This window comes from Ahaetulla prasina, chromosome 17, assembly GCF_028640845.1.
Source record: "Ahaetulla prasina isolate Xishuangbanna chromosome 17, ASM2864084v1, whole genome shotgun sequence".
NCBI classification, from domain to species: Eukaryota; Metazoa; Chordata; class Lepidosauria; order Squamata; family Colubridae; genus Ahaetulla; species Ahaetulla prasina.
The window spans coordinates 10,635,447-10,657,495 of NC_080555.1; the positions used below are offsets into that span (position 1 = coordinate 10,635,447).

Consider the following 22,049-nt stretch of genomic DNA (forward strand, 5'->3'; position numbering starts at 1 on the left):
TTTCCTTCTTTCTCCTTCCTTCTTCCTTCCTTCTTCCTTCTTTCTCTAGCTTCCTTTCCTTTCCTTCTTCCTCCTAATTCTCCTTCATTCCTGTTTTCTTCTACCTGATTCCTCCCTTCCTTTTTTTCCCCTTCCTTCCTTCCTTCTTTCTCTAGCTTCCTTTCCTTTCCTTCTTCCTTCTAATTTTCCTTCATTCCTGTTTTCTTCTACCTAATTCCTCCCTTCCTTTTTTCCCTTCCTTCCTTCCTTCCTTCCTTCCCTTCTTTCTCCCTTCCTTCTTTCCTGCCTTCCTTCCTTCTTTCTCTAGCTTCCTTTCCTTTCCTTTCCTTCTTCCTTCTAATTTTCCTTCATCCCTGTTTTCTTCTACCTAATTCCTCCCTTCCTTTTTTCCCCTTCCTTCCTTCCTTCTCCCTTTCCTTCTTTCCTGCCTTCCTTCCTTCTTTCTCTAGATTCCTTTCCTTACTTTCCTTCCTTTTCTTCCCCCTAATTCTTCATTCCTGTTTTCTCCTACCTAATTCCTCCCTTCTTTTTTTCCTTCCTCCCTTCCTTCCTTCCTTCCTTCCTTCCTTCCTTTGTTCCTTCCCCCTTCCTTCCTCCCTCCCTCCCTCCCTTCCTTTTCTTCCCCCAATTTGTCTCTCATTCCTGTTTTCTTCTATCTAATTCCTCCCTTCCTATTATTTCCTTCCTTCCTTCCTTCCTTCCTTCCTTCCTTCCTTCCTTCCTTCCTTCCATCCTCCCTCCGTCCCTCCCATCTCCAGTAGAGCTGAAAGCGATGAAAAGCAACCAGGGGCTTTCCTCCCACCCGGATAGGCTCTTTGCCCCATGATGTCATTCCCTCCTTGGGAGGCGATTGGCTCTCCTTGCCTAAGGCTAGCATGGGCAGAGGGCGGGGCAGCCAGCTGTCAGGCTCCCTGGCCAGGCGCTCTGCAGGACAGGTGTGCCTCCTGGCATCCTTCGCACAGGTGAGCCACTCTAAGGGGAGACACGGGAGGGGGGAGGTCTCCATCCTCCTTGGGGAGGTTGCTGAAGCAAGTCGGGGGGATCCTCCTTTGATGGATGGGGAGGGAGTTAATTCTGTCAATCAAATCCTTCAGTGCGGCTGTCAGTGGCTCCGGATACGATGGCCAGTTCCCTTTGTGGAATACCTCCACTTTCGCTCTTTGGCAGTTGCCTGCATTTTGCATGCAAGATGCAAGTTGTAAACTTAAGAAGGTGGGAGGTGGATGGCGGGGGTGGGCTTGCTGTGCACCACATGCAGTTTGATGCACCAATGCATTCTGATGTACGGAATCTAATCAGCCGCGGAGGGAGGAATTTCCCAACAAAGGTAAAAGTAAAGGTTCCCCTCACACATACATGCTAGTCGTTCCCGACTCTAGGGGGCGGTGCTCATCTCCATTTCAAAGCCGAAGAGCCAGCGCTGTCCGAAGACGTCTCCATGGTCATATGGCCGGCATTTTTTCTACTTGCATTTTTTTTCTTCTGTGCTTTCGAACTGCTAGGTTGGCAGAAGCTGGGACAAGTCACAGGAGCTCACCCCGTTAAGCAGCGCTAGGGATTCGAACCGCTGAACTGCCGACCTTTCGATCGACAAGCTCAGCGTCTTAGCCATTGCCCAACAAAACGGCACCCCAAATATCCGTGCATGAGATATTTTGGTTTATGTTAAAAAGTGTAATTTTTTTTACAAGAGAGTGAAAATTCACACACACACACCTTCCTCCCATTGACATCATAAGAAACATAGCTGAGTTTCTCCTATTGAAATGTATCCTAAAATATACCGTATTTTTCGGAGTATAAGACGCACCTTAATTTTTGGGGAGGAAAATAAGAAAAAAGGTGATTGACCGGTAGATGGGCCTCCCGGAATCAGCTGTTCCCAGAGGTGAATTTTTAGCTCCATTTGGGACTTTTTTTGTTTGGGGCTTTTTTCCTGAAGCTCCATTCGGAGTATAAGACGCACCCAGATTTTCACCTTCTTTTTTTTTTCTTATACTCCGAAAAATATGGTATATAATAGCTATTTTACCCTTTCTTACTCTGGAAAAAAATATACAGGGAGTCCTTGACTTAGAACAACAACTGGGACCAGAATGGACATCGCTAAGCAAGGTAGTTAAGTGACTCGAGCCTGATTTTACCACTTGTTTTACAGCGGTTGTTAAGTGAGTCACATGGCCATTAAGCAAATCTGGCTTCCTCCATTGACTTGGCTTTGTTGGAAGCCCCCCATGTCCTTGGAAGATTGCAGGTTGCTATCGTATGACCCCAGGATGGCAAGTGCCCAAATTTTGATCATGTGACCCTAGGGATGGCATGATGGTCGTAAGGGTGAGGATCGGTTGCAAGTCCCTTTTTTCAATGCCGTTGTAATTTCAAAGGGTCGAATGCTTTTAAAAGTTTTTTTTTTAAAAAGTTGGCCATGCCCACCTAGTCACATTACATCCCCACCAAGCCACGCCCACAGAACCGGTAGTAACAAATTTTACATTTCACCCCTGAGCTGAAGCAAAAAGGACGACTCGGGAGTAAGGCCAGGAGATGATTGGCCCCTCTCATAAGGCTTAAAAGAGCAGCAACGAGCCGTTGGGTTCTTTGTAACAAAGCAACGTTGATTCCATTGCTTCTTGTCAGTGTCTCTTGAACTATGTGGGGTTTGTGCCAAGAAAAGCCTTTGGCAGGTTGCCAGACAGCAAAGGTTGGTGATAAGGCCGAAGAATTTGTTTTGGACGAAGCTGAGAATGAATTAATTCTCAGCTGTTTTAATAAAATAAGTTTGTTGAGGACTGAATTGTGTTTAGTAATCACTATTTATTTATTTATTTATTTTGTCACAACAATATATGTAGGTATCACACAAAAAGATTATATAGTATATAAACATATATATGAGTAAATATTAGGAGGTATAAGCATATATATGCTTATATAGGAAGAAGAAAAGAAAAACAATAGGGCAGGAACGGTAGGCACCTTTGTGCGCTTATGCACGCCCCTTATGGTCCTCTTAGGAATGGGGTGAGGTCAATAGTAGAAAGTTTTTGGTTAAAGCTTTTAGGATTATGGGAAGAGACCACAGAGTCAGGTAAAGTATTCCAAGCACTGATGATTCTGTTACAGAAGTCATATTTTCTGCAATCTAGATTAAAGCGGTTGACATTAAGTTTAAATTTATTTATTTTTATTTATTTATTTGCATTTATATCCCGCCCTTCTCCGAAGACTCAGGGCGGCTTACACTATGTTAAGCAATAGTCTTCATCCATTTGTATATTATATACAAAGTCAACTTATTGCCCCCAACAATCTGGGTCCTCATTTTACCTACCTTATAAAGGATGGAAGGCTGAGTCAACCTTGGGCCTGGTGGGACTTGAACCTGCAGTAATTGCAAGCAGCTGTGTTAAATAACAGACTGTCTTAGCAGTCTGAGTCACCTATTAGTTGCTCTCGTATTATTGCAATTAAAGCTGAAGTAGTCTTTGACAGGAAGGACATTACAATAGATGATTCTGTGAGTTAAACTTAGGTCTTGTCGAAGGCGACGGAGTTCCAAGTTTTCTAAGCCTAGGATTTCAAGTCTGGTGGGATAAGGTATTCTATTGTTTTCAGAGGAATGGAGAACTCTTCTTGTAAAATATTTCTGGACACGTTCGATTGTATTGATGTCAGAGATGTGGTGAGGGTTCCAAACTGGCGAGCTGTATTCTAGAATTGGTCTAGCAAATGTTTTATATGCTCTGGTTAGTAGTGTGGTGTTTTTGGAAAAGAAGCTACGCAGGATTAGGTTTACAACTCTTAGAGCTTTTTTTGCTATGTAGTTGCAGTGGGCTTTGGCACTTAGATCATTTGACATGAAAACTCCAAGGTCTTTAACGGGATGGGGGTCATCTGTAAGGTAATGTCCATCTAGTATGTACTTAGTTTTTGGGTTCTTTTTTCCTATATGTAAGACTGAGCATTTGCTGGTTGAAATGTGGAGCTGCCTCGGTTACAATGACAAGCAAAGTCAAAGGGGAAACTAAATTCACTTAACAACTATATTACTAAGTTTAACAACTGCTGTGATTCACTTAACAACTGTGGCAAGACCGGTCGTAAAATGGCACAAAGCTCACGTAACAATATAATAATAGTTATAATTATAACTTAGCGATAGAAATTTTGGGCTCGGCTGCAGTTGCAAGTCGAAGGACTACCTGTATAACAGAATGTTATTCCGAAATGCAAACCGATGTTGTGTAACGTACGACAATCCTACCCAGGCACGCTCGCACACACCCAGGCAGGGATCAAAACGAGGAGAGCTGCGTTGTGTGAAAAGCGTGTTTTTGCACAATCTTCCTGAGTCCCAAACCGGAGGTGAAAAAATTCCCAACGAGGGTAAGAAGGAAGGAAGGAGACCCAATTTGGTTGTCCTTTGTTAGCTCCGTGCGAGACTTTGCGTGCTCCCTCTGTGATTAATTTCTAAAAAAAGAAGGCAACGCATCTCGAATTACGAGTCTGGCTGCAGACGGAGAAAACAATGCAGACGTAAAATCTATTCTCCACGTAAATTAGTTGGTTGGAAGATGGATTTAAATGGAAAGGGGGGGAGTCCTTTGGCCAGCTGGAGAAAGCGGGAATATTCGGGGTCTCCAACTTTCTCGCTGCAGCCCCAGCGTTGTTGAAGGCAACTGCCCTTTTGTCCAAACGGGATTATTTTTTCTTCTTCTTCTACAGATTGAGACGGTGCCTGGCTATTTAATGGAGATCAAGACATAAAAGAGGCGCAGGAGTTCTCCGTGGGTGGGAAAAATATCTCAACCGAAGCTTCGGGATCTGAGCTCGGAAGGAAAAATGGATCGGCTGAAGGTTCTTCGCACTAAAGAACTCGAATTTGGGGGTGTATTTGGTAAGGAAGAGGAGAATTGGGGTGGGGGAGCCCAGAGCTTTGATATCTCCAATTCTCAATATTTTTTTTGTCCTTTCTAATCCCTCCTTTAAGGACCAGATTATAGGTAGTAATCATCTTCTTCTTCTTCTTCTTCTTCTTCTTCTTCTTCTTCTTCTTCTTCTTCTTCTTCTTCTTCTTCTTCTTCTTCTTCTTCTTCTTCTTCTTCTTCTTCTTCTTCTTCTTCTTCTTCTTCTTCTTCTTCCTCCTCCTCCTCTTCTTCCTCCTCCTCCTCTCCTTTTCTTCCTCCTCCTCTTCTTCTTTTCCTCCTCCTCCTCTTCTTCCTCCTCCTCCTTTCTTTTCTTCTTCCTCTCCTCTTCCTCCTCTTCCTCTTTCCTTCTTCTTCTCTTCTTCTTCTCCTTTTCTTCCTCCTTCTTCTTTTCCTCCTCCTCCTCCTCTTCTTCCCTCCTCCTCCTTTCTTTTCTTCTTCTTCTCCTCTTCCTCCTCTTTTCTTCTTCTTCTCTTCCTCTTCTTCCTCCTCCTCCTCCTCCTTTTCTTCCTCCTCCTCTTCTTTTCCTCCTCCTCTTCTTCCTCTTCCTCCTCCTCCTTTCTTTTCTTCTTCTCCTCTTCCTCCTCCTCCTCTTCTCCTCCTCCTCCTCTTCCTCTTCTTCTTTCTTCTTCCTCCTCCTCTCCTCCTCCTCCTTTTTTCCCTCCTCCTCTTCTTCTTCTCCTCCTCCTCCTCCTCCTCCTCCCTCTCCTCTTCCTCCTCCTCCTCCTTTTCTTCCTCCTCTTCTTCTTTTCCTCCTCCTCCTTTCTTTTCTTCTTCTCCCCTGCCTCCTCTTCCTCTTTTTCTTCTTCTTCTCTTCTTCTTCTCCTCTTCCTCCTCCTCCTCCTTCCAGGGGTAGCCCTCCTAATGGTTGCAATGCCCAGCACCGTCTTCTACCTGCTGCTGATCTGCAGGACGGAGCAGGCCAGCGTGCTGAGTCCCCCCTGGCCGCTGCCCTCCGTCCGCTCCCTCTGGAGCCCCCGAGACTTCGCTCTGGTCCTGTCCTGGCTGGCATTCCAAGCCCTGCTCTACCGCCTGCCCATGGGGAAGGTAAGATTGGGCTGCCACGGTCGGCTCTGGCCTCGGTTTTCCATCACTTTTTTACAAAGAAATCGGACACTTGTCTTGAATGACAACGAGTCTCCTGTTTGAGCAAGGGGGTGGACTAGAAGACCTCTGAGGTCCCTTCCCACTCAGTTACTCTGTTATTCTGCTTGGACAGAGATGGGCCAGTAGAGTGTTAAAGGGTTACAAAAAGGACAGCAGTAAATTTGAAGGCGTTTCCAGCTGGCAGAAGGAACAACCTAAAAGATGAGAGGCATTCTGTCCCTAATAAATAACAGAATTGGACCCTATGGCTCAGGGGAACTTTCCATTATGACAGATGGTCCTCGACTTAGGACCGGAACTGAGGCCAGAATTTCTGTTGCAAAGCAAGACTAAACAAGACTTCTGTTGCTAAGCGACATCGTTAAATTTCTTCCCGGTTATACGACCTTTTTTTTTTTTTTTGCTATGGTTGTTAAATGAATTGCTTGCAGTGGTTTGTTATGACCCAGGCCCAAGTAGGTATTATTAAATGCAATCAGTTTGAAAACAGACTTTATTAGAACAGCTGAGAATTAAACTCTTTTTCAGCATTGTCCAAACTAAATCGAAACAAATTCTTCCTAACACAATTCTTCAGTCTTATCACTAACCTTGGTCTAATTAGGCAAACTGTCAAAGGCTTTTCTTGGCAAAAGTTCAAAAGCAGAAGACGCCGACAATAAATAAATGCAGCAAGACAAGGAGCAAGGCTATCAGTGTTGTTTTCCGGCAAAGAGTCCAAACGCCATTGCTGGTCTTTTAAGCCTTATGGGAGGGGCCAATCATCTCTTGGGCCTACTCCCGAGTCGTCCTCTCTGCTTGAGCTGCTCTTGCCTTCTGGCAGCTCTTCTCATGCGTGTGTTAGGAACAGGCTCCTCCTGTTCCTCTGCCTCACTATTGTCAGCCTCTGGAGGCTCCGGAGTCCGCACCTCACTCCCCGATGGCCCTGGCCCCACCTCAGCCTCCGACGCAGAGCCCTCATCCGGGCCTTCCCCAGCCTCCAGGACTGGCCCACGCTCTTCCTCAGCCTCATCACTGTCCGACTCCGTTGCCAGCTCCGCAGGCTGCTGGCGGACCACAGCGTGGTTAAACGAAACTTTTTTTATTCTCAAGTGCCCATTTGGGTGGGCATGAATTTCTGTTTTGTCTGACCAGGTGGATTGCTGCCAAGATCTTATGAAAACTCTTGATATTTTTATTTTTTTATTTTATTTTATTCCGCAACAGATCACGGAAGGAAGCCTCCTTCGGGACAAGAGCCGGCTGCAATATCGCATTAACGGTAGATATTTCGGGACGACGAAAAAGGCTTGGAAAAATGAAGGCATCAGAAGGGATTAGGGCAGTGGTGGGATTCAAATAAGTTGACAACGGTTCCTTGCCCTAATGACCAGCTGGGTAGGCGTGGCTCGGTAGTCATGTGACTGTGGGGGCGTGGCCAACTCAACATCACTCACATGGATGGGTGCTTCGCCTTAGCTGTTACAATGTAACAAGGATTAACCAGAGAGGCAGTTTCTGTAAGCAGGGCAATAAAGATCAGGCTAGAAATACCACCAGAAGGTTTCCTTCCTGCCTTCCTTACAGGATTAGCCCTGTAAAGTGGAAAAAAACAAAATAAGATTTCTTCCAACAATGGTGAACTGCTTAGAAAGTTAACAACCGGTTCTCCCGAATAGGTGCGAACCGGCTGAATCCCACCACTGGATTAGGGACAAATGGGCGTGGGAGGGGAGAGAGACTTGGCAAAAGAGGGCCGTAGCATCGCTTCCCCAAATTGGTTTGTTTTAGGCAATTTAATTAAGGAATATACTTTGGAAGTACATGAAGTCCTCGACTTAACGACAGTTCATTTAGTGACCATTCGCAGTTAGAACGGCACTGTAAAAAGTGACAGGACCCACTTTTCACATGTCCGTATGGTCACATGATCAAAATTCAGACAGCTTGGCCACTGCTTCATACTTATAACCGTTGCTGTGTCCCGGGGGCCACGTGATCCCCTTTTGCGACCTTCTGACAAGCAAAGTCAATGGGGAAGCCAGTTTCACTTAACAACAGTGTTGCCAACTTCACAAATGCTGTGAGTCACTTAACAACGGTGGCAAGAAAGGTTGTGCAATGGGGCAAAATTCATTCAACAACTGTCTCGCCTCACAATAGAAATTCAGGGCTCAATTGTGATCGTAAGTTGAGGACTACCTGTATAAACTAGCCATTTCTATAACAACAGGCCTATCTAATCAGTAAAACCCAAAATCAGTTTCATTTTTTTTCCCCGCCTCAAGCACAAAGTCCAGAAGCGGTTTCCCTTTTTGTCTGATTTGGTTTTCTTCTGTTTGCTTTTTTCTTTTTTTTTCTTCTTCTTTTTTTTTTGTTTTGAGTTTCTATTTTTTGAATAAAATAAAATATTTTAAAAACCCAGTGGAGTATCGCTCGGACTACAGCAAATATCAATGCCGGAAGTTTCACTCCAAAACTTTTAAAAGAAAGGATGGGGAGAAAATTAAAAAGAAGAGCCATTATAATTAATGCATTCGGTCAATTCTTCAAAACTCCACCCTGGCGACAGGAAAGGCATCCGGCCAGTAAACACTCAGCTCCATTCAGTTGCCCAGACTCCACCCCGCGAAGGATTATAGTTGAGTTTTTAGAGTTCCCAGAGAGAACTACTGAGGCGTGGATCTCATTTAGGGTACAAATCCCCCTCCCTGCTTTTTCATTTTGGGTAGGTTTTCACGCCATGTTGGTCACAGCATTGACATTGGGCACCGGACTGGCCGGGGGGCTGCGCCTGAGCTACATCTACGATCACATCCTGCAGCTGGCCTTTGCAGCGACCATCCTGGCTTTCAGCCTCAGCATCCTTCTTTATTTCAAGGCCCTGCTCGCCCCAGAGACAGCTCTGGCTCCCGGTGGGAACTCAGGTGAGGGTCCCCCCTCCCCGGGGTTCTCTACCCGGTTGCTGGATGGGCATGGCCATGGTGCACCAAGGCAGGTGGTGGTGGGCGTTTTTGCCCTTCCCGGACTCTGGAGGTTTTCCTCGAGAAAATGACCTCCCCAGGCTCTGGAGGCCCTCTGGAGGCCGGAAATGAGCCCGTTTCCATCCCTCCCAAACTTCCGATAGGTCCGTTTTTCACCCTCCCCAAGCCTCCGCGTGCACCCTGCACTTACCTGCATCCAAAACGGGCCGCGTGGGAACTCTGTGGAGGGGCGGGGAGAGGTGGGCAGGCCAGGAGTGGGATTTGGGGGCTCTCTGAACTGCACAACTCTTAGTTAGAGGTTCTCCTGAACCCCTGCAAACCCCCAGCGGCCCACCCCTGGGTCCCCCAAATCTGGAAAAACTCAAGGGGGGCTCTGGAATGAGGAAAAACCCGGAAGAGGAAGGATCTCAAACCCCATTGCAGTCTTGTCCACCTCTCTTGAGATAGACTAGCATAGTGTTTCTCCCCCTTTAAGATGATAGAATACCAGAGCGGGAAGGGGCCTCGGAGGTCTTCTAGTCCAGCCCCCTGCTCAAGCAGGAGAACCCTAGACCATTTCAGACAATTCGCTGTCCAGTCTCTTCTTAAAAGCCTCCAGTGTCGGAGCACCTACAACTGAAGAGGGGGGGGGTCTTCTCCAAAGCACCAGAAGGCAGAACAAGAAACAATGGATGGAAACTAATCAAGGAGAGAAGCAACCTAGGAGAACAATTAACCAGTGGAACAGCTTGCCACCAGAAGTTGTGGGTGCTCGAACACTGGAAGTTCTTAAGAAGAGGTTGGATAGACACTTGTCTCAAATGGTATAGGGGGCAGGGGGTTGGACTAGAAGATCTCCAAGTCACCCGAGGACTACCTATACCTGAATTGGGCAGTTTTCCTGGGACGTAGGAGAGGAACAAAGGCCGTTCCGCTCACCCAGGGCGTTTCAGAAAAAATTATGGTTTTTTTTTTCCTCCCCTCCTGCAGGAAACCCCATTTATGACTTCTTCATGGGCCACGAGTTGAACCCGCGCCTTGGGGTCTTTGATCTCAAATTCTTCTGTGAATTGCGCCCAGGTCTCCTTGGCTGGGTAAGTGTCCCTGTGGTGGCGATGAGGAGAACATAACGGGGACCCCCCCAATAAGAAAGAGGCATATTTGGGAAGGGCCTTCTGATAGAACTATCTATCCATGGGACGGCTTGCCTCCAGGACTTGCGGCTGCTGAAGAAGAAACTTAAGACAGCCATTTGTCCAGAATGGCATGTCCCAGGGGGTTGGACTAGAAGACCTCTAAGGACCCTGTTATTTTATATTATGTGTCCTTACTAGAACTTGCAAGCTTTGAGCTTCGTCACTGTCTTCATATTCTCAAGAGTCTGTACAAGCCAGAAAGCAAATGACCCAGATTAAAAGGAAGGAAGGAAGGAAGGAAGGAAGGAAGGAAGGAAGGAAGGAAGGAAGGAAGGAAGGAAGGAAAAGTGAGGGGAGAGAGTGAAGGAAGGAAAAAAGGTAAGGGAGGGAGGGAGGGAAGAGAAGGAAGGAAGGAAGGAAGGAAAAGTGAGAGGAGAGTGAAGGAAGGAAAAGAGGGAAGGGAGGGAGGGAGGGAAGAAAAGGAAGGGAAGGAAGGAAGGAAAGAAGGAAGGAAGGAAAAGTGGTAGGGGAGGGAGGGAGGAAGGAAGGAAGGAAGGAAGGAAAAGAGGGGAGGAAGAAAGTGAGGGAAGAAGGAAGGAAAAGAGGGGAGGAAGGGAAGGGAGGGGAAAGGAGGAAGGAAGAGAGGAAGGGTGGGCGGGAGGGAAAAAGGAAGGAAGGAAGGAAGGAAGAAAAAGATGGGAGGAAGAAAGTTTTGAGGATAGGAGTTAAAACAGTTTATGTTTAGGATACGAGTGGTCTGTAAATATTTTCACAGCCCTCTTTTTGACTTGTGCAGTATACAGGTCCTCCATGGAAGGCAGGTTGGTAGCCATTGTTTTTTTTCCTGCAGTTCTAATTTATAGAATAGAATAGAATAGAATAGAATAGAATAGAATAGAATAGAATAGAATAGAATAGAATAGAAGTCTGTGTCTGTCTTGTTGGGTCGCAGAACCAAACCAGTCAGTTACTGAGATGCAGATGACAGACTCAGTAATTCCTCTGTAGAACTGGATCAGCAGCTCCTTGGGCAGTTTGAGCTTCCTGAGTTGGTGTTCGTAAGTTTTAGAATTCTACGGTATTGTGCAACATTAATGCAATATCGGGTTTTCAATTTCAGTGATATAGAACGTGAAGGATGTATGTTTGTGTTTTTATTTTTATAGTTATAACGTACACTGAAGACGGCATTTAATTTCGTTGTACGAGGTGCAATGACAATAAAGTCAGTCAAAGTAAACTAAACTAGAGTAGAGTAGAGTAGAGTAAAGTAAAGTAAACTTAACTTTAGCCTCCAGCTCCCTAATTTTATCCACATGTTTTTAAAATCCAGTACGACGGAGAAAACAGGGGGAAACGAATAGGGAAAATTGAAGATGAGTCTGTTCCCATCGCTGGGCTGACTGTCTCCTCCTTCCCACAGGCCCTGATCAACATGGCAATGCTGGTTAAAGAGACGGAGCTGAGAGGCAGCCCCTCTCTGGCCATGATCCTGGTTAATGCCTTCCAGCTTCTCTACGTGGTAGATGCCTTGTGGCATGAGGTAGGTTAAACCGTGGCTACGCAGGCCTGGCCACAGGGATGGGGAGTCCAAAAAAAAAATTGAACAAGTTATCCTTGGAACGTGGGAGACAGAAATATTTCCCCAACTCAGAAACTCCCAAATTATTTGGCTAGCAAATAATTTTAGAGGTATAAGGCTGGTCGCGCAATCTGACTTGACTCACCGCTTTGAGTGATCTACAGCTGTTTGCACAGCTGGATGAAGCTAGAGCGGTCTTTCTCAGCCTTGGCCAGTTTAAGATGGGTGGACTTCAACTCCCAGAATTCCCCAGCCGGCAAAGCAAAGCTGGCTGGGGAATTCTGGGAGTTGAAGTCCACCCATCTTAAAAGTAGCCAAGGTTGAAAAAGACTGGAGTCAAGAAATTCGTGGCTGAAGATTATGAATATTTTGCAGGAGGCCGTTCTGACCACAATGGATATCGTCCATGATGGCTTTGGTTTCATGCTCGCTTATGGGGACCTAGCTTGGGTGCCGTTCCTGTACAGCCTCCAGTCCTGCTTCCTCGTAACTCACCCCCAGCAGCTTAGCCTGCCTCTGGCGGGGGGCATCGTCCTGCTAAATGGTGAGTGAGGCTGCAAATGGGCCCTCTGAGCACGTACCGAACGCTTTCGTTATCTCCTGCTTGAATGAAGGGGAGAAGGGGGGTTTGGACTAGATCTCTAAGGTCCCTTCCACCTCTTATTATCCTAGCCTAGCCTATCCTGCATTCTTTTCTAATTCTAATTCTATTCTAATTCTGTTATAATTCTATTCTTTCCAGTCCAGTCTATTATTCTATTCTAGTCTATTCTAGTCTATTCTATTCTATTCTAGTCTAGTCTATTCTAGTCTAGTCTAATTCTATTCTATTCTTTCCAGTCCAATCCATTATTCTATTTTATTCTATTCTAATTCTAAATCTAAATCTAAATCTAAATCTAAATCTAATTCTAATAATTCTATTGTATATATTCTATTGTACATATTCTATTCTATTCCAGGGGTCTTCAACCTTGGTCCCTTTAAGACTTATGGACTTCAACTCCCAGAGTCCCTTAGCTGGCTGAGGAACTCTGGGAGTTGAAGTCCACAAGTCTTAAAGGGACCAAGGTTGGAGATCCCTGTTCTATTCTATTCTATTCTATTCTATTCTATTCTATTCTATTCTATTCTATTCTATTCTATTCTATTAAGTCTATTCTAATTCTATTCTATTCTTTCCAGTCCAATCCAATCCATTATTCTATTTTATTCTATTCTAATTCTAATTCTAATTCTAATTCTAATTCTATTGTATATATTCTATTGTATATATTCTAATCTATTCCAGGGGTCTCCAACCTTGGTCCCTTTAAGACTTGTGGACTTCAACTCCCAGAGTCCCTCAGCCAGCTGAGGAACTCTGGGTGTTGAAGTCCACAAGTCTTAAAGGACCAAGGTTGGAGATCCCTGTTCTGTTCTATTCTATTCTATTCTATTCTATTCTATTCTATTCTATTCTATTCTATTCTATTCTATTCTATTCTATTCTATTCTATTCTATTCTATTCTATTCTATTATTTTACAGAATAACAAAACAGAGCATCCCATCCTTCTATTCTATTATTCTTTCTATTCTTTTACAGAATAACTGACTATTTTCTCTTTTTTTTTTCCTCTTCATTTTCTTTTTGTTGTCTTCCAATAGAGCCTGAATAGTCATCCATTCCGACCTTAATGATTTGTCCCTGTGAACTTCAAATCCCAGAATTCCAGTCAACATGGCTGCTGATGAGAATTCTGGGAATTGAAGTCCATACAGCTGGAAGTGGCCAGGTTTGGGAAGCATTGATGTGATGGACCCTGTGCTGAGAGAGAAGGTTGGGCTGGATGCCCTCTAAGGTGCCTTCTAATGCTATGACGCTATGATTCAATCATCTCATTGACTTTTTTTTTTTTTTCGTTTTTCAGGCCTGGGGTATTCCATATTCCGTGGTGCCAATTCCCAGAAAAACACCTTCCGACGGAATCCCGCTGATCCCAGAGTGGCTGGTTTGTAGCTTCACACATTTCCATTTTATGGGGTGGGTCCAACAAGAGCGAATTAACCAACTCCAAAAGTTGGCAAGTGTATTCACACAACCTGGTGGCCTTGCTTCCTTTTAACCTAGGCCAGAGGTCTTCAAACTGGGCGGCTTTAAGACTTGTGGACTTCAACTATGGGTCCTTGAGTGGCGCAGGTTGCTAAACAGCCTGTTATTAACAACAGCTGCCTGCAATTATTGCAGGTTCAAGTCCCACCAGGCCCAAGGTTGACTCAGCCTTCCATCCTTTATAAGGTAGGTAAAATGAGGACCCAGATTGTTGGGGGCAATAAGTTGACTTTGTAAATATACAAATAGGATGAAGACTATTGCTTGACATAGTGTAAGCCGCCCTGAGTCTTCGGAGAAGGGCGGGATATAAATGTAAATAAATAAATAAATAAATAAATAAATAAACTCCCAGAATTCTCGTAGCTGGCTGGAAAATTCCGGGAGTTGAAGTCCACAAGTTAAAGCCGCCCGGTTTGAAGACCTCTGGCCTAGATGATTACATTTAGAATAGAATGAGCTGGAAGGGACCTTGGAGATCTTCTAGTCCATCCCCCTGCTCACGATTAAGCTTAAGATGTTTGCAGCAGGACGACCTTAGCAGGTGGCCAGAACCCAACTTTTGGGTAAGGTTGTAATTCGATGGATTGTGCAACCCCAGAAAATTTCAGTTAAGACGGTCAAGGTCTTAACAGTCCGCAAATGAATCTATAATATGTGTAGACTCTAGAAAGTGTGCAGAGAAGAGCAACAAAGATGATGAGGGGACTGGAGGCTAAAACATAGGAAGAACTGTTGCAGGAACTGGGTATGTCTAGTTTAATAAAAAGAAGGACTAAGGGAGACATGATAGTAGTGTTCCAATATCTCAGGGGTTGCCACAAAGAAGAGGGAGTCGGGCTGTTCTCCAAAGCACCTGAGGGTAGAACAAGAAGCAATGGGTGGAAACTCATCATGGAGAGAAGCAACTTAGAACTAAGGAGGAATTTCCTGGTAGTTAGAACAATCAATCCATGAAACACGGAGCCATTTCTGCGGGCACGTGAGCCATCGACCTAGGTCAGTTCCACCACGCATGCCTGCGCGCCTCCCACTGGCCAGCTGATATTCGGAGCTCTGCTGCACATGTGGGAGATACCTGTGCATGCCCATGCTGCCCCTCCCCTCCCAGGAGTCTCCACGCGGCTGCAGGAAAGCCTTCAGAGCCTGTGGAATTGGTATGGGTCTCCTGCTTGAGCAGGGGGGTTGGACTAGAAGACCTCCAAGGTCCCTTTGCAATCCGATTATTCTATGTTCTTACATTGTAGAGTAGGATTTTCTTGGGACGGCCCTGGTTTTTTTTTTTTCCTTAATTTTTTTTAAAATAATTTTTATTAAACTTTTGACTTTTAAGAACAAAGTAAAGAAAAATACAACAAAAAACAAAAACACATTAAAAACGCGTAACAAACATAACATTACATCATGTATTATTTTACAGCTTGCTGTATCGACATAGATATATATTCTCTGTTCTTATTCAATCGTTCCTCTACGTGCTTATATTTACGTTGGTGTCTATTTACAAAACTGTCATTATAACACTATTCAGTAATTTATACTTCCTAGTTTTAACCTAATTAGATTAACATTCCGATTAATTATTTTGACTTCTTTTTTCTAACCAAGCATATAATTTGTTCCACACTTTATAGTATTCCGACTCTTCCCTTTCCTTAATTTCCCTTCCCTTTCCTTAATTTCCAGCGTCATTTCTGCACTGTAGAATTTTTTGAATTATTATTTCCTTTCCTGGTACATTGCTTTGTTTCCATCCATATGTGACAGCAATCCTTGCTGCCGTTAATATATGAAGTATTAGATATTGTAAAGATTTGTCTATTTTTGGGTTAATTATTCCTAATAAATAAAGTTCTGGGTTTAAATTCCATTTTTGATTGGGTAATTTCCTCCAACCAATTTTTAATTTTTTGCCAATTTTTTAAAAATCTTTTTATATGTAGGGAACATTCATGCAGTCAAAAATATTCCCATAAAAAAAAAAAGGATACACACAGTAATCAATGAAATGGATGCATTAAAAGCAGAGATAGTCAACCTTTTTAAACCTATCGCCCACTTTTGTATCTCAGTAGTAAAAAATTTTAACCACCCACCGGTTCCACAGTAATGTGCCGTGTATCATCGTCTGCGCATGCCTCTCGCGCATTGTGGATTGGGGTTGGGGGGGCGCCGGCTACCAGCTCTGCTTGTCTGTTATAGCTGGGTGGTGTGGGGGGAGATGCACGAGCTATTCTGGGACGAGGCTCTTTGGTTTGCGGTTGCACTATAGCGCCATTTAGTTTCACTTACGAAACGCGAACTAAACTTATGCGCGGGTGATACAAATAGTATATTTTCAGACATTTAAATTGTCACGGGGAATTTGATGAAAACCTAATGAAAATGTTTTTAAATAACGCTATGAAAATTTTTCAAAAAGTCAATTAAATTTAAAAAAAGGAAAGTGCTTCAGTATCGGACAAAACCCCTACCGCCCACCATGAAAGCTGGAACGGCCACTTGTGGGCGGTAGGGACCAGGTTGACTATCACTGCATTAAAGGGGGGAAATTTCTTTAATGCATCCATTTCATTGATTAGTGCGCATATCCTTTTTTTTAATTTTTTAAAATAATTTTTATTGAACTTTTGACTTTTAAAAACAAAGTAAAGAAAAATACAACAAAAAACAAAAACACATTAAAAATACATTACATCATATATTATTTTACAGCTTGCTGTATCGACATAGATATATGTTCTCTGTTCTTATTCAATCGTTTATCTACGTGCTTATATTTATATTGGTGTCTATTTACAGAACCATCATTGTCCGGTTAACACTATTCAGTAATTTACACTTCTTAGTTTTAACCTAATTAGATTAACATTCCGATTTATTATTTTGATTTCTTTTTTCTAACCAATCATATAGTTTGTTCCACACTTTATAGTATTCCGACTCTTCCCTTTCCTTAATTTCCCTTCCCTTTCCTTAATTTCCAGCGTCATTTCTGCACTGTAGAATTTTTTGAATTATTATTTCCTTTCCTGGTACATTGCTTTGTTTCCATCCATATGTGACAGCAATCCTTGCTGCCGTTAATATATGAAGTATTAGATATTGTAAAGATTTGTCTATTTTTGGGTTAATTATTCCTAATAAATAAAGTTCTGGGTTTAAATTCCATTTTTGATTGGGTAATTTCCTCCAACCAATTTTTAATTTTTTGCCAATTTTTTAAAAATCTTTTTATATGTAGGGAACATTCATGCAGTCAAAAATATTCCCATAAAAAAAAAAAGGATACACACAGTAATCAATGAAATGGATGCATTAAAAGCAGAGATAGTCAACCTTTTTAAACCTATCGCCCACTTTTGTATCTCAGTAGTAAAAAATTTTAACCACCCACCGGTTCCACAGTAATGTGCCGTGTATCATCGTCTGCGCATGCCTCTCGCGCATTGTGGATTGGGGTTGGGGGGGCGCCGGCTACCAGCTCTGCTTGTCTGTTATAGCTGGGTGGTGTGGGGGGAGATGCGCGAGCTATTCTGGGACGAGGCTCTTTGGTTTGCGGTTGCACTATAGCGCCATTTAGTTTCACTTACGAAACGCGAACTAAACTTATGCGCGGGTGATACAAATAGTATATTTTCAGACATTTAAATTGTCACGGGGAATTTGATGAAAACCTAATGAAAATGTTTTTAAATAACGCTATGAAAATTTTTCAAAAAGTCAATTAAATTTAAAAAAAGGAAAGTGCTTCAGTATCGATAAACCCCTACCGCCCACCATGAAAGCTGGAACGGCCACTTGTGGGCGGTAGGGACCAGGTTGACTATCACTGCATTAAAGGGGGGAAATTTCTTTAATGCATCCATTTCATTGATTAGTGCGCATATCCTTTTTTTTTTAATGGGGATATTTTTGACTGCATGAACGTTCCCTACATATATTTTGTAAGGCTGGAACTAGGGCTGATATTATCACTCTCTTCCCCCCACCCCCCACCCAGGGCTCCGGACAATCCCTACGGCAACCGGTCGGCGCCTCCTGGTCTCTGGCTGGTGGGGTTTTGTGCGACACCCTAACTATTTAGGAGACCTGATCATGGCTTTTGCGTGGTCCTTGCCCTGCGGTAAGTGGCAGCCACTCTAGGAGAGGTTCCGGTTTTGTTTCTCTACGGCAACCTAAGCTGGCCTTCCTCCTTTTGGTTTCATTGCAGGGTTCACTCACATCTTGCCTTATTTTTATATCATCTATTTCACCTTGCTGCTGGCTCATCGGGATGCCCGGGACGAACACCAGTGCCTGAGGAAGTACGGGCTGGCATGGCAAGAATATTGCCGACGTGTCCCCTACCGGATTTTCCCGTATCTCTACTGAATTCATAAACGCCCATTTCCAGATGGTCTCTGGACTCGTCTCGGGCCAGAAATGTCTCCTGGATTCACGCCATTGTGAGGAAGAAGACGCCGGCGTAGCTTGGAGAATGTCTTCCTTTGATTTCATTGCCTGTCTTCCATTTGTCTTGATTTCGTTCCCGATAGGAAAAAATAGACTGGAAAAATAGACTTGGGAGCTGGAATTGCTTTTATCGAAATAAAACTGATTTTTAGGGCACGGAATAACAAGAGTCGGGAGGGACCTGAGAGGTCTTTTACTCCATCTCAACGCTTACGGCAGGAGAACCCATATCATTTCGGACAAATGGCGGGTCCCGTCTTTTCTTAAAACCACCAGTCATGGAACAGCCACAACTTCCAAAGTCAAGGGTTCCCTCAGCTTGAACCTCTAAGTAAGAACGAGCCTTAACAACATTGGTTTAAAAAGGTACAATTTCATACAAGGTCAAGTGACTGGACAGTAATGCAAAGCCAGAACTGAGATTCACGTGCCAAAATGACGTAAGTTCCAGTTTTCCCTTGCTTGCTTGCTTGCCTCCCGCTGCCCACCGATCAATCAAGGTTGACTCAGCCTTCCATCCTTTATAAGGTAGGTAAAATGAGGACCCAGATTGTTGGGGGGGCAATAAGTTGACTTTGTAAATATATACAAATAGAATGAGACTATTGCCCTATACATTGTAAGCCGCCCTGAGTCTTCGGAGAAGGGCGGGGTATAAATGTAAACAAAAAAAAAAAAAATCAAGTTCTTGCGAGATGTTTCTATAAGGGCCAGTCTGGGTCCAGGTTGGTATGTGGCTCTTTCTTCCAGCTGCGTGACTTTGGAGCAACCCCCCCCCCTTGCTTTTCTCATCCCACAGATCATGGCAGACTGTCACTGCAAAATACACACCGCAAGGCACAAGCAGGCATAAAGCGGCAACTGACACTATCAGGAAATTTCTCCTTAGTCCCAGGTTGGATCTCCTTCCGACTGGCTTCCACCCTTTGCTTTTCGTCCTGCCGCCTGGTGCTTTGGAGACAGCCCCTCAGTTGTCTGCCACATCGATTCATCTCCGCCCCCTGCCTTTTTATCCCCAGATCTAGAGCGGAGCTTCGCTAGCAGCGGTGGCTCTTCCGTCCCGAGGACCGGCCCATAGATTTCCACTGTTCTCCTCTCCTCTGCCTTCTGTGCCTCAGGCATTGGACCCAGCTGTTCCTCCTCTTCCTCATCAGCTGCCTCCAGACCTGGGGGCTGTTGACTCTCCTCCTGAGGGCTGACGGACAGCCCAGGCTCTGCCTCTTTCTCTCCGACAGCTCCATTCCCTCTTCCCCCTTGGAGCTCTCAGGTTGCCTTGATGCTGATCCCGACTCCCATGCCGACGCCTCTTCTTGATTCGGCTGCTGGAGGGGCTGGCAGGCAACAAGTCACAACAACCGTTCTTCATATGATGTAGCTTCCAGACATTTATTCATCTTTGTTGATCTTCTCTGCACCCTTTTCCAGGGGTCTCAACAGAACAATTAAAGTGCTTTGGCTATTTGCAAGTTTCAGTAAGATGGTCTTGAAGCTGAATATTTTTGAAGAGATTAATAGGATCTCGGGAACTAGGACTCCACTTCTTAAACTTTACAAATTAACAAAGCAATACTAGCCGGCAGGCTGAAGTAATAAAAGGAGAACTCGATATAATTTGGAGTGTCGTAAAAATGACAACTTTTTGGAAATTGGCATTAGAGGTTTTCAGACGTAAGAAAAATTAACTTTTAGTTTTTTACGATTCAACTAATGTTTTTGGGGATTGGAATATGCCAGCTTTTAAAAAAATAACATTTAAAACTCGAAACATTTGTTTTTTTTGCTCTTGGAATAGCAAATAATTGGATGCTGGGAAGAATAAAAATATTCTTTGCAATGGGAAATAGTGTTTATTTGTAGCTAGCGATGAAATCTTTTTTGAAAGGGGGTTTCTCTGAATCCCATTATTAATAATGCAGGTAGTCCTCAACTTTGGACAATTGATCTGTTGTTAAGTGTGTTTTTCCCCATTTTTGACCTTTTTTGCCACATTTGTTTAGTGGATCACTGCAGTCATTAAGTGAACCTGGCTTCGTTGACTTTTGCTTGTCAGAAGGTTGCCGAAGATGATCACATGACCCCAGGACGCTGCAACCGTCATAAATGTGAGACAGTGGCGAAGAGGCTGGATTTTGATCATGTGATCCTGGGGAAGTTGTGAAAAATGGTCATTATTTTCCCCCCAGTTCTGTTGAATGGTCATTAAACAAACCGTCGTACTCAAAAGTCAAGGACTACCTTGAACAAGGGAGGGAAAATAAGGCAAAGAATCTTGAGGTAATCCAAGATGGGAGATCTGAACTGGACTTGCTTTCTTGGGATCCTTTGGCAGCTCCAGAATTAAGGAATTACTGACTTCTGCAGTGGTTTGAAAGAAGATTGAGCAAGGAAATAAAAGGGAAAAAAAAACCCTACTGGATTTGGAATGTCATTTTTGCAAATTTTTCTACTCTGCATTGTTTGGGAAACACAAGTTTTTAAGCGGCACGACATACACATCCGTCTCTGAATAATGGTTTTAGACGTCCCACTTTAAAACTAATACAGGTAGTCCTCGACTTATGACAGTTGAGCCCAAAATTTCTATTGCTAACTCAAAGACATTTGTTAAGTGGGTTTTGCGCCCCCCCCATTTACGACCTTTCTTGCCATATTTGTTAAGTGAATCACCGCAGTTAAGTCGGTAACACGGTTGTTAAGTGAATCGGATTTCCCCAGTGAGTTTGCTTGTTAGAGAGTTACAAAAGATGGACGCTGCGGCTGTCATAAATGTGAGTCAATTGCCAAGCATCTGAATTTTGATCAAATGACCCTGGGAATGCTGCAACGGTGGTGTGAAAAAGGGTCATAAGTTAGTTTTTTCAATGCTTTCATGTAACTTTGAATCAGGGACGAAATCCAGCAGGTTCTGATAGGTTCTGGAGAACCGGTAGCAGAAATTTTGAGTAGTTCGGAGAACCGGCAAATACCACCTCTGGCTGGCCCCAGAGTGGGGAGGGAATGGAGATTTTGCAGTATCTTTTCCCCAGGAGTGGGGAGGGAATGGAGATTTTGCAGTATCTTTTCCCCAGGAGTGGGGAGGGAATGGAGATTTTGCAATATCCTTCCCCCAGGAGTGGGATGGGAATGGAGATTTTGCAATATCCTTCCCCCAGGAATAGGGAGGGAATGGAGATTTTGCAATATCCTTCCCCCAGGAGTGGGGAGGGAATGGGGATTTTGCAATGTCCTTCCCCCAGGAGTGGGGAGGGAATGGAGATTTTGCAATATCCTTCCCCCAGGAGTGGGGAGGGAATGGAGATTTTGCAATATCCTTCCCCCAGGAGTGGGGAGGGAATGGGGATTTTGCAATATCCTTCCCCCAGGAGTGTGGTGGGAATGGGGATTTTGCAATATCCTTCCCCCAGGAGTGGGGAGGGAATGGAGATTTTGCAATATCCTTCCCCCAGGAGTGGGGAGGGAATGGAGATTTTGCAATATCCTTCCCCCAGGAGTGGGGAGGGAATGGAGATTTTGCAATATCTTTCCCCCAGGAGTGGGATGGGAATGGAGATTTTGCAATATCCTTCCCCCAGGAGTGGGGAGGGAATGGAGATTTTGCAATATCCTTCCCCCAGGAGTGGGGAGGGAATGGGGATTTTGCAATATCCTTCCCCCAGGAGTGTGGTGGGAATGGGGATTTTGCAATATCCTTCCCCAGGAGTGGGAGGAATGGAGATTTTGCAATATCCTTCCTCCGGAGTGGGGAAGGAATGGAGATTTTGCAATATCCTTCCCCCCAGGAGTGGGGAGGGAATGGGGATTTTGCAAT

The 22,049-nt window shown here is 44.2% G+C and overlaps 1 protein-coding gene across 9 annotated transcripts; it reads left to right on the plus strand.

The window, feature by feature from the left end:
* The first annotated feature begins 720 nt into the window (after positions 1 to 720).
* TM7SF2 (transmembrane 7 superfamily member 2) lies at positions 721 to 20,629 on the plus strand. 9 transcript variants are annotated; one of them, XR_009152418.1, is made up of 12 exons: positions 721 to 962; positions 4,726 to 4,897; positions 5,776 to 5,972; positions 7,239 to 7,293; positions 8,744 to 8,938; positions 9,965 to 10,068; positions 11,534 to 11,653; positions 12,068 to 12,236; positions 13,605 to 13,685; positions 17,790 to 17,912; positions 18,000 to 18,741; positions 18,927 to 20,629. XR_009152418.1 is itself a non-coding variant. In XM_058160795.1 (10 exons), the coding sequence occupies exons 1-10, from the start codon at positions 4,843 to 4,845 to the stop codon at positions 18,158 to 18,160; spliced, it is 1,260 nt and encodes a 419-aa protein (XP_058016778.1). In that variant the 5' UTR covers positions 4,561 to 4,842; the 3' UTR covers positions 18,161 to 20,629. The 9 variants fall into 9 exon arrangements, 1 of the variants encoding a protein (XP_058016778.1); XR_009152419.1 differs by lacking the exon at positions 721 to 962 and adding an exon at positions 4,278 to 4,386; XR_009152421.1 differs by lacking the exon at positions 721 to 962 and adding an exon at positions 4,402 to 4,536.
* Positions 20,630 to 22,049: the final 1,420 nt, after the last annotated feature.

Excerpts from the sequence above, each read along its gene's own strand:
- TM7SF2 (XM_058160795.1), top strand. The coding sequence starts at position 4,843 with ATGGATCGGCTGAAGGTTCTTCGCACTAAAGAACTCGAATTTGGGGGT. Across the intron at positions 5,973-7,238 it reads ACCGCCTGCCCATGGGGAAG|ATCACGGAAGGAAGCCTCCT; the intron begins GTAAGATTGGGC and ends ATTCCGCAACAG. Across the intron at positions 12,237-13,604 it reads GGGCATCGTCCTGCTAAATG|GCCTGGGGTATTCCATATTC; the intron begins GTGAGTGAGGCT and ends TTCGTTTTTCAG.